The sequence below is a fragment of the Phacochoerus africanus genome, chromosome 8 (genome assembly GCF_016906955.1).
Source record: "Phacochoerus africanus isolate WHEZ1 chromosome 8, ROS_Pafr_v1, whole genome shotgun sequence".
Lineage (NCBI taxonomy): Eukaryota > Metazoa > Chordata > Mammalia > Artiodactyla > Suidae > Phacochoerus > Phacochoerus africanus.
Window position 1 is genome coordinate 138,379,846 of NC_062551.1, and position 12,924 is coordinate 138,392,769.

At 34.9% G+C, this 12,924-nt stretch overlaps 1 protein-coding gene across 5 annotated transcripts in view; it reads right to left on the bottom strand.

Annotated features, from left to right (window-relative positions):
* TNNI3K (TNNI3 interacting kinase) overlaps nucleotides 1–12,924 on the bottom strand; it is a 278,366-nt gene that overhangs the window by 234,896 nt on the left and 30,546 nt on the right. For 4 of the 5 annotated variants that reach the window (XM_047788642.1, XM_047788639.1, XM_047788638.1 and 1 more), the window contains exon 5: nucleotides 9,332–9,442. The exons of the other annotated variant lie outside the window; for it this stretch is intronic. In XM_047788642.1, coding sequence (XP_047644598.1) covers nucleotides 9,332–9,442 — 111 coding nt within the window. The remainder of the gene's footprint in view (nucleotides 1–9,331; nucleotides 9,443–12,924) is intronic. 5 annotated transcript variants of the gene reach the window in all.

Below are 12,924 nucleotides of genomic sequence, written 5' to 3' on the forward strand. Positions count from 1 at the left end.
TAGTCAGTTGTGCAAGAACACGTGACTAGAGGCAGGGGTACTGAGTGCTTTTAAGGTGCACCTCAGAAAAGAGAAGCTGTAAGAGATGGCAGCTGCTTAGAATCAGTCATGGGGGTTCTAGCCTCTCACTCCCATGTAACCTCAGCAAGGTTTTCAAGGTTGTTTTTTTGTTTTTTGTTTTTTTGTTTTTTTGAGATCCACCTAAGGAAGTCATCAAGGATAATTACTCATACAACGTTTGGAGAAGATAAAACACGTAAAAGGCTCTACTCCCTAAATACCATCCCAGAATGAATCATCCCTGAGAGAAAGTAGTGAGCACCCACAATCTACTTTACTATTATCTATTTACTACTGGATTTGAAGTTGAGGTAGAAAATATTGGTCTTTCAATGTATTCCTAATTGGGGGGAATACGAGTAGTAAATTTTTCCTTCCTGAGACATAGGAGCTTGGAGGCTCTGAAACTCTGGGGATGTGACATGAGCAAGCTACAGAAGAACCTTGATTCAAAACTCAGCCTTTGGAGTTCCCATTGTGGTGCATCAGAAATGAACCAAACTAGGAACCATGAGGTTGTGGGTTTGATCCCTGGCCTTGCTCAGTGGGTTAAGGATCCAACGTTGCTGTGAGTTGTGGTGTAGATCACAGATGCAGCTTAGATCCTGTGTTGCTGTGGCTGTGGCGTAGACCAGCACCTGTAGCTCAGATTTGACCCCTAGCCTGGGAATCTCCATATGCCGCAGGTGTGGCCCTAAAAAGCAAAAGCAAAACAAAACAAAACAAAACTCGGCCTTTAAATACCTGGTAGGGAGTATGGCATAGGAAAAGAAATTAAATGCAGATGCATCAAAATATATTGTTTTTACTTATCAACTGCTCAATACCTAGCAAAGAAATTATTTCTACCAGCTGATACACTGCATTACATAATTTATATATAAATGATATATGATATATAAAAATAATTATATCTTTCTATCTACCTATCTTTTTTACTGTATGAAGGACCTAAGTTGTTGGAATCAATTCAGTGTATAGAAGGGCTGACATGGAGAGGCAAATTCATAAAAAAAATACTGAATGCTAACAGAGGGATTTTTTAATTCAGATTGATTTGATTAGCAATAATATTTGAATCTAATCTCTCAAGTAATGTTTCTTTCATCATTTTCCAGGGTAGCAAGCTGATGAACACCTCATTTACATTTTTATTAGCTTATAAAGCATTCCTGTTTATGCTCTTTTACTTTATCTGAAAGTAATACTTAACGTTTAATAATAGCTGCTAGAATCTATGGCAAAGATAGAATCTTGAGTGCCAAAAAAAGTGACACTCAGCTAGCGTCCCCTTACATCACCCTTAGAATTGCTCCATACTTAAGGCATTGCTTCTGAGACCATAAAACTACTGATTATGATGCATGATCTATGATCTTGTCTCAATCTCCAGACCAAGATCCTAGACAGTAGGAGACTGCCTTCTTGTCTTTAATAAACAGTATTCTGTAACAGAGGACACATTCAATAATTGGAGCACAGGGTTTCTGGTTTAAGCTTCTGGGAAATCTACTTTTGAATGCCACAGAAGATAGAGTGTTCCTAAATCAGGTCTCAGTTATTTCAGACTGTGTGTTTATCTCAGACTTAACCATTTGACATGAAGCTTTCTCAGGCTTTGGCATCACAGAACTGTAGATGACTACTCAGACCCAAGCATAAACTTAACACCAATGAATGATGATAAGCATACCAATCAATCATTAACGGCATTCACAAGAGTGATATTTAAGCAATAATTTATACTGATGTGCACAGACTGGTATATTTGGCTCTTGCCTATGCCTTTTATCCCTGAATTGTGGTAGCCCATGATGTGCATATTGGGCTTATTCCTCTGCAAAATTTGGGGACAAATTAGAGATAAGGTAACAGTGCTGCATAGTGTGAAATCACATAGACTTACATGCCAGAATCTCAGAGAAAGATACACGGAGACAGACATACAGGGAGAGAGTTCCTTAGCTCTTTTTACAGATCCAGCACAACATTTATTCTAAAGTGCAAAAAAAAAAGTTGTAATGGACTGAATGGGCTCCTCCTGAACCTCATCAAATTTATATGTTAAAGCCCCAAACCCCAGTAGCTCAGAATGTAATCATAATCAGAGACAGGATCTTTAAAGACATAATTTGGTGGGCTCCCTAACCCAGTGTAACTGCTATCAGTATAAGATGAGGAGATGAAGACACAGAGAGCAAGAGAGGCACCAGGTATGCATGCACAGAGATACAACCATGTGAACACACAGCAAGAGGACAGTCATCTGTAAGCCAAGGAGAGAAGCTACTGAACAAACAAAACTTGCCTATACCTTAATCTTGAACTTTTAGCTTCCAGACTGTGAGAAAATAAGTTGTTATTTAAACCATCTAGTCTGTGGTATTTTGTTATAGAAAATATAGCAAACTAATAATATAAAAAAGAAAAGAAAACTGTAGTCTAACCTCACTTACAAATATTAGCAAAAAAGTTCAGTAGCAATCTAAGAGAATAATGCGCTATAAGCAACTGTGTCATTCTGAGAGTGTAAGACCATTCAATGGGAGAATTACTATTGTTCTAGAAACATCAGCCAATGCAATTAGGAAAAAGAAAAATAAGATTTTAATTACTGTAAGGAAGCAAATTTATTATAACATCTAGGAAATTTAATCGTTGACCAGGAATATACAAAAGCCTTACCTAAGATATCTATTAGAAATAATAAGAAAAATTAATAAGTTCTATGATTATAACATTAGAAATCAATAATTAGTAATTTTCCTGTATACAAACTATAACCAATTAAAAAATGCAATGTCATTTGTATTAGCAGTAAAAAGATAAAATACTTAGGAATAAGCAGAGGCCACAAGGTGAAAAACTTAAACTCTGGTCTCGTAAATTTGAAAACATATATAAAAAATAATCAAGGAAGAAACTAATAACATAGGCTGCAACGCATATGACAAAGCTTAATTCCTCTATCTACAAAGATCTCTTCTGAATCAGTAAGAAAAAAATTAATATAAAAATAAGAGCCTCTAGGATAAGGAATATAAAGAATCCATAGTACATCAATTAAAAAACCCTCAATCCTTTAAATAAAACTTAACAAGATTTTATTATTTATTTAAATTGGCAAAGATAATAAATATTGCTGTTGTATGCAAAGAAAAGCAGGTATTCACACTGTAAAATGTAAACAAATCCACTTTTTGAAATTTTTTTTGGCAATAACTATAAAAATATAAAATTAGTACCCTTTTGCCCAGTACACATACAAGCATGAATAATCATGGATGACCAAAGATGGTTAAGTCCATTGTACCCCTCCTACCACAACATCGTACACAGGTCATTGGCATTTTCAGGGTTCATCTATAATTACCATGTATCAGTGCTTCATTCTCTTTTATTCGTGAAAAATTTCCATAGTAGAGATATACTTAGCTTTTTAAATTTTAATTTAATTTTTTATTTATTATTATTATTAAATTATAGTTGATTTACAATGTTTCATCAAGTTCTGTTGTACAACAAAGTGATGGCTGTTGGATATTGGGTTTCCTTTTAGGGTGACAAAAATATTCTAAAATTGGATTATGGTGAAGATTACCCAACTCTGTGAATGTGCCAAAAAAACACTGAATTTTATATTTTAAATGGATAAATTTCATGGCATGTGAATTTTATCTCAACAGAGTTGTTAAAAATGTAATGCAAAAATATCAGAGATAAGAAATAGAGCTTAGGAGAATGGCGTTCATGTAAATAGGTACCAGAACATCCTCATGTGCTTTAGCTTTTGAGACAATTCAGAGCTGAGAATAGAGCACGAAGTTCCCTGACATTTAAATTCTAAGGTTCTATCTACCATTTCCAAACTTAAATTCTGGTCAGGTGAGCTGAAAGGTGGTTGTTTGAATTAGAAGAGGGCAGTGTAGTATCATGAGTGACAGTTGGCTATGACACTAGATAGCATGTAAACACCCCCTCTACCAATGATTAGCTCTGTCACCTTGCACAGGTTACTTACCTTCTTCGCACCTCAGTTGTTTTTTTGTTTTTGGTTTTGGTTTTTGGTTTTTTTGTTTTTTTACATACGGAAAATGAGGATAAAAATGTCAAATGAGGATTAAGTCAATTTTCAGATTCTAAATGAAGTTCATAAGGTATTATTGCCTACTCATAAATTGGAGGCATATCTGATACTTTGTAGTTGTAAAACTCATGAGAACATTTTCTCCCTAAAGAGAGAGAGACAGACCACATTTTAAAATTCCAACCATTCACTTCTTCGTGCCTTTGGGAAGAAAACTCAAGCCATTTGAAAAGAAATAAGAGTCAGAAGCTTCTTGGTAAACAGAACTCTCCCCTTGTAACATTCAGATGATTTAGTTAAAAATGAACTGGAACAACATCAACATTTCCTTGAAATCAGAAATAAATTCCAAAATAACTGGGAAGCATTTCTGAAGCATTGCTTGAATAAGTGCTTACAATTCAAATATGGGATAGAATAAGATAAATTCAACTATGAAAATGATACTATCATCTGCATAAAGTATATACGAAACTATGCATTTCTGTGAAAAATTAAACACTCCACAATCCCTATACATTATATATTACATCATCCCCGACATGCTTTTCTGTTTGCTATTCAGTCGTCTAAAGCTGCAGATAATTGATTTGTCTCCTGATAACTGCAGAAACTACTGCATGAAATATAAAGTGTAACAGCTTTTTAAAGAGATATTTGACTAAGTATAAAGTGTTTTACACTTGTGTATGTGTGTTGTGTGTGTGTATGTGTGGATGGAGGGGGTAGGTGTGTTGTGTGTGTTCAGTGCTCACAGACATACACTGTATCTCCATGGGTTCTGGTGTCCATTTACCAAATACCTTATAAAATTATACTTGAATCAATTTACATTGCATTAATTGTGCATGTAGCAATATCTGGGCCTTGGATAGTAACATATCCATGTTTTGTTTTCTGAATATTTGTTTTGTGTCTTATGGCTGTGAGCCCTGTTTTAGCAGTACACACAAGAGTCATAATGGAGTCATTGTTATTTTATTTACAAGACTACAGATTTGAAGTCCAATAATCATGTTTGAGGCCTATTCATCTCATTTGTTTATTATCTGCATGGTCCTATGGAAGTCATTTAACTTCTGTGATCCTCAGTTTCCTCACTGGTAAACTGAATCTAATGGTAACTCTCTCACAGGAGAACCAAGTGACAAATGTTAGCTAATATTTCTCATCTTCCATGCTTGAGAGAGTGTATGACTCATGTGCCCCCTGGACTCAAAGGGGAGAATAAAGTTTAATGTTATGTTTATGCTGACAGGATCTTATGCCTTATATCAAGCAGTATACATATATGTGTTGATGGACAGATAAATCAGGCAGGGAGAAGTAGTGAAATCTGGCATAAGCAATGTTTGCCTGCTCTTCAAAGCAAAGTAAATCCAAGATTGAGTCTCAAATTGCAGCCAGTATGTCTAGGAAGGTGCGGCACATGTTCTCTTCCATTATTGAAGAAGACAGCTGCCTACTCAATGCAAATTTTATTGTAAGATTGTTTAATAGAATTCACAATTATGGGAGGACACACACTTGAGACACTAATGGAGGGTCTGAATTTGATATGTGCAGACAAAGAGGCCTGTCAGATTTAGCATCAGTTATTGTTTCAAAGAAAAAGGTGGGCAATAAAAGAAAGTGACTAATAATGAAAGGAAGCTCCCACTGATCCACTGCCACATTGCCAGCTAAGACTAAAAGCTAGGAGTGGAATAAGCATCTACATTTTTGGTATAGTAAGTAAATACTATTATATATATCTTATCCTATTGTACTCAACCTTTCTGCACAATTTGATAACCAGGATGTTTCATCTATTGAAATGTTTTATACCCCTAATTATTTTGATACATACTGCAATACTTATTGCAATATGTATTGCAGAGTGGGATGTTTTCCTCATCCCACTCTGACCAATCTTTCTTTGTCTCCTCATTCACTGTTCAATAATTCCTCAAATCTCTGTGAATGTTCTCTTAGACTCAGTCTTTAGCCAACTTTCAGCTACTGTTAGGGTTTCAAATATCATAAATATTTCCAAAAACTTACATTAAGTCCCAGTTTCTCCAATGAATGCTAGTTGTATATTACTAAATAGCTAACAAACATTTCCACTTGAAAATCTGGATGTTATCAGTAAATTAACATATCTGGAGATAACTGATTTTTCCTCAGAATTGAATCCTTTACCCAATCCTTTATCTTTGTCTGTTAAATCATCATATCATCACTCTGGATTCCATACTGAGGTCAAAGAACTCCTCTTCAATACATTATCTATCCTATCTCCAATCTTTCTCTTACTAAAAGAGTCTCAATGGCTTACTTCCCGTTGGAAAATTCCTATTGGCTGTAAGCATCTTTAAATAAAGGGAACTTCCGCCTTCTATGCCTCTCTTTACATACTATCTAGCCTTGCAGACTGAACATCATAAAATATAATAATTGCTTATTGAATTGAATTTTGTTCCTTGGACTTCCATTTTCAATTTCCTTAGTCTGGTCCATTTGTAACATCCAAATGTTACATGGACTCTCCACAGTCTGTTTCATGCTATCATTCTATTCACTCCCCTAAATGTACTTGGCTTATTTTTCCTTCTCATTTTTAGACATGATTCCTCTTCTTTTCTCTGTTAAGTTCTTACTACTCTTCAAAGTTCAGCCCAATTTTGAACCTTGTGTCATAAATTCTTCCCTAACCATTCTACTCCACCTTGATCTCAAATTCCAGTGAGGCCCAAACACTTCTAATTTTGTCTTCTTTGCCATTCCTTGCTATGTAATGATATTTCTAATTATCAAACCCACTCTTATCTTTGACTCTTTCCTCTTCCATACTTATAACTATAATGCTATTTTACTTTTGAGTTGCCTATATAAATATTCCTGTGTATTCATTTGGTGTGTCTAGCTATATTATAAAGTCTTTAGGGGGGGAAAACTCTGTCATATTTTCCTATATCATTCCCATATCCTAGCACAGTACTAGGAAAAGGTAGAAGCTCATGTTAAATGAATGAATGAGTGTGGTGGAAAATATATTAAAAGTGGGTATTTATTGCAATTAATAGCTTTAAAAGAAATAATTCAAAGAAAAAAGTTCTGCATTTTGAATATGATGCTTTCAGGATTTTTGGCCCATTTTCCTTTATTATTTGATCTGAAACTTAATTAGTCCATTAGATATAAAGAGAATAAAGACTAATGCATATATACCTGTTTTTTGTAGTATCCATGATTAACTATAAAAGTGATTGAATGTTATAGCACAGCTAATGAAGGAAGTTGGAGAACCCATAGAGAACTGTAAGACAAGGACAGAGACCAATTTGGAATTATTTTGGTCAATTTTTCTCTAAGGCTGGTAGAATAGATATGATACTTTCTTCCACACTATGATTTACAAAACAAGAGAACAGTTATTTGAATAGAAGATGAAGAGACCAAGCTCTTAACCACCTTGCTTTTGACCCTGTTGTAATTCTATCACTCACAAATATAATCAGCCTAGCACTAGACAAAAAGAATTTTGTTTGCAGAACATATTCTTTCATTTTCCTGGCATTAAGAGGTTCAATATATTTCACTTAATGTCTGTCTACCTCATCAATTCTTCTACCAAGACTTCTTCATATTTACTTTCCATTTACTTTATCACTGACCTCAGATGGTTTCTTTTTTTCTTTTAAACATTTATATTTAAGTGATTTTAATGGGATTTCCCCTCTCCTTTTAAGTAATAAAATTCACTTATATTTATGATGAATATCATTAAAAACATTTATCTTCTGGCAAATAATATTATATAATAAGGGGTAGAAATATCAACATGAAGGAAATTATTTTGTTCCCATTGAAATATATTAATATTTATTAATGTAAGATCCCTGAAGTGACATTTTTAAGGGAGCTGACTTCCATTCTATAGGTATATGTATGACTTTATATGTAGCTTCATTTGTTCAGAGTTGTGTGTGCGTGTTAGTGAATAAAGTACACTTTAACTTGCAACATGACCAAAAGGGAGAAATAGATACTTGCTCATTTACTACATTTTTGAGCTTACATGTGGTCACTACAATCAATAGAGCATGAAAATCATGGGAGTCTGACTAAAATGAACAGGAAATGACACGGCTTTTTTTCTCAATGGCTTTGTGATCTCTAACTAATTACTTTATATCTATTGGTTTTGTATCTATTAAATAGCAGTGATAATAAAAATTATTTCATCAAGATTTGCGAAGTAAATTAAATAACGTAAATTAAACTGCTTTGCATGTATTAAATTAATATTTCAACAGTTAAATTTAAGATAAGATCCAGAGTCCCCCCTGTGGCTTTAAAACATGTCTGTTCTTGTTTGTTATCATCAGCTAACCTCATTTCTACACTCTACCTCTAGTTCATACCACAGCAATAACTCTGGCTCACTCCTACCCCTCAAATACACTTAGCTATTTTCTGCCTCAGGGCCTTTGCATGTGCTGTTATATATATTATAAATAGCTTCATTATATAGCTTATTTAAAATGGTGCCCACTTCTCCATTCTGTTTTTTGTTTTACCTCATTTTATTATTTTTATAGTACACTCTAATAACATTATGTAATACTTTTTTTTCCTTATTGTCTGTCTTGTTCTCTACAACTAAATTCCAGAAAATTGCTTGTTTTACTTGCTACTGTTACCTTAGCAACTAGAACAGTATCTGGTATACAACAGATGCTTAATAAATCAAATAATGTGTGAGTGAATGAATTAATGACTAATCTTTCTTTGAGTCCTTACCCTGAATGAAGTAATCTATGAAGTGCTTTATATGGATTATCTACTTAATCATTATAATAGCCCTATCACTATTTCTATTTTATAAAAGAAGAAAACAGAGGTGTCAGAAGGTACGGTAAGAGCTGCCTGACTTTAAAACCTATGCTATTTATCACTACTATACAGCCTCTGCATATCCAACTATCTTTATATAAACTGATGTTTGATTACACTGTTACAAAATAGACTGAACTATCAAAAGAGGATTTTTATATAGCTCAATATGATCTCCAAAAGAAATATGTGTGTCAAGCAGGTAAAAATTAAGCCAACTCCGAGAATCTTGAAAACCAGCATCTGAAAACAATAATCCGAAAAGGCAGGTTTGTTTTCACAGGTGATCAAGGTGTGACTTACCTCCAGGTGGCCAGCAATTGTAGCAATATGCAGGGCAGTGAGGCCGCCATACCCAACCTGCTGTATGTCAGCTCCGCTGTGAAGCAGAGAAGTGATCAATTCTGCACTATCCTGTAAGGAAACACATCTTTAGTGTTACTTTTCTCTTAATAGCAGGTTTGAACACCCTGCAACAGTCTGTATTGATTCCCTGACTGTCAGCCAGTTCAGGCACTCAAAGAAAACTTAAGTACGATTTCTGCTATAAGATCACATGAGAAAGCAGACAGCAGCTTTCAGATGGTTGAAATGGAGGAACAAATGACAGGCTGTTCCATTACAATCAATCTTCTACCACTTGACAATGAAAGACAGAAAAGACATTTACCTATGGTGAGGCTCTTGCAAGCTCAACTCAATCTTACATGTAGGTCACTCCAATAAATGTGTTTTCTCCAGCAACTGGGTGCAGTGGACCATTTCATGGTAGTTCAATAATTGCTTTTCCTTAACACATATGTGTCATGGGCCCTATACATAATTAGTCAGTAGTTCCTTTCTTGACTCATCAAAACGTTTTCACACTTAGTGAAAACGTTTGAAGCACTGTTTGAGCATTTAAGTTACAGTAACTTATGCAATGACCAAAGTAATCCTTACTTTCTTCATACTATTATTGCATTGTGTTTTTGTCTTGGAGAGACACAGAACTTTTTAATAATATTAATAGAAATTAACATTCATTGAATTTTTATTATGTAATTAACCTTTCATATGCATTCAATACTGGCACATGGTAGGACTTCAAAAATAGTTGTTGATAAAAAATTAAAAATTAAATATTTCTCTACATAATCTGATGAAAAATTACTATTATAGAGCTCATTTTGTAAATCAGAACACCCAAAAGAATAATGTAGAGTTATATCACAGATTTGTAAGGGAATGCAAAGAAAGGTCTCCATGTTTAACTCTCCCTTAAAGTAAGAATTCACAGCACAACTTCTATAACACTTGGACCATCGATCTCTCAGACACACCCGTGGCAAGAAAGTCAAGTCTTCCTGGGGTAGGCCACTGCATTTATGCATATACATATAATTCCAAAGACTACTGGTTCAGAAAATCCTCCCACTGAAAAACAAAGTCTGACTTCTTAATACTGTTACACTAAGTGAAGGTCTAGAAGAAATTAACAAATTGAAAAACTTTTGGCAAAGAACTTCAAGTAGAAAAATTAATGTTATAGTTTCCAAGGTCCCCACTCTGCATACCTGCTCTAGCAAGAAAGTTAAATAAAGATTTCATCTTTCTTTACTATTCCACTGGCTCCTTCTGCTCAGTCTAGAGACTTATGTTTTCTCCATTCTAAAAAAAAAAAATACACACCATTTTCCCACTGAAGCTAAGTTAATTTTATCTATATCCTTGCCTTTATTTTCAAAGTTTCTGGAAAAAGTTATTGACACTCACTGATGATAGTTTTGAATTCATTTCTTTAATAATCTCTAGCCATGTACACCCAAATCTTGCATAAATACCAACAGAGTTCACCATACTCCTTACATTCTGAATCTTTTTTTGACACTATCCCTTCTCAGTAACGAGTATTTATTCTCCCCCTTTCCTTGATTTGTATTAAATCATCTGAGACTAAAGACTTCACCACAGTCCTGAAATCACCTCCTCAGTCTCAGAAGGTAACCTCTGTTTACCAAATCCAATGTCAATCATTCTCCTCTTTATAGAGCATCTCTTTCTTCCTGAAATCCTTATATCTTTTGCCTCCTAAAACCATATATTTCTGGTTTCCTTCCCTTTGCATCTTTGTTTCTGTCTCCAAAAATTGAGTGAGTTAGGAGTTTAGCCCTAAGCCATTTTTTTTTTTCTTTTTAGGGCTGTACTCGTGGCTTATGGAGGTTCCCAGGCTAGGGGTCTAATTGGAGCTAGAGCCATGGGCCTACGCCACAGCCAGAGCAACCCCGGATCCTCAACCTACTGAGCGTGGCCAGGGATCGAACCCACAATCTCATGGTTCCTACTGGGATTTGTTTCTGCTGTGCCACAAGGGGAACTCCCCATTTTCTCATTCTAAATGCCACCTTTGGCAATTACACAATGTGATAACTTCATTTTTGGTTTTGACTTCTCTGCTAAGTCCAAATCCCATATATCCTGCCCACCAATAAAATCATTAAAAATTAAAAATTGCTCTTGTTAATATTCCTCATAATTTCCCCAATGTGATTTGTCATCTCCTAGCATTACTTACTTATATTAATGACACTTTTTTTAAAATTAAAATATGGTTGATTTACTTTATGTTGTGCCAATTTCTGTTGTAGAGCAAAGTGACTCAGTCACACATACACACACATTATTTTTTAAATATTATTTTCCATCGTGGTCTGTCCTAGGAGATTGGATATAGTTCCCTGAATGGCACTTTCCTATTCCAAATGATCTTGAGTCCCTTTAACTCAGTCAGTTTCAGAATTCTGCTGGTATAAACTCACTAGTACTTCTCACATTTCTCCTTATTTCTGATATCACCTTCCACTTTACATAGCCTCCTATATCCTTGACTCAGCTTTTTTTCATTGCAGTCCGTCCTCTATACCAGATAAATTTTCTCACATACAGTTTTAACCAGCTTATTCTCCTTTTCAATAAACCTTTCATATACTCAATAAATACTTCTTGAATATATAAATATGCTCATATCATATGTGTTGAAACATTGAGCAGTGGGACAATACAGTGAGTAAAACACTTAAACCCCTGCTTCATGGAGCTTATATTTTTTACTACGTATAGATGTGAGAGGAAAGAGAGAAAATAAACTAGTAAGAAAATGCGGGGAGTTCCCATTGTGGCTCTGAGGATTATGAACCCAACTAGTATCTATGTGGATGCAGGTCTGATCCCTGGTATTGCTCAGTGGGTTAAGGGTCCAGCATTGCCATGAGCTGTGGTGTAGGTCTCAGACACAGCTTGGATCCCCTGTCACCATGGTTGTGGTGTGGGCCGGCAGCAGTGTCATAATGTACCAATAGCTATAAAATGAATATGACAAATGATAAAATAGCTTCTTTAAATTGAGTAGTCAGGGAAAACTCCACTGAGAAAGTAGGTGAATTTTGCAATAAATGGAAAATATCAAAAAGGGAAAATTCAAGTCATGATTTTGAGAACTGACATTAAAGGGCAGGGAGTAACTAGTGCAACAATCCTAAGGTAGAAATAAGCTAAGTGTGTTTAAGGCCAGTGTTGATTATAGGTGTTTTTTAATTAGAGATAAGGTCAAAGGCATCTGACTTTGCAGGGCTTTGCGTGCCATTGTATTGGGTGTTCAAATTTCTTACAAGTGCAATATATAGCAAGAGAATAACTGATAGAAGAATCAGGAAAATGTAGTTTCTGAGGTAGAAATAAAACCTTTTGTTTTTCACATGTTAAGTTTGAGATACTTATAACGCAGGGTTAAGATTGTGGGTACTAGGATTTCCTGTTGTGGCTCAGCAGGTTAAGGAACTGACATTGTCTCTATGAGGTTTTGGGTTCCATCCCTTGCCTTGCTCAGTGTGTTAAGGATCTGGTGTCATCACAAGCTG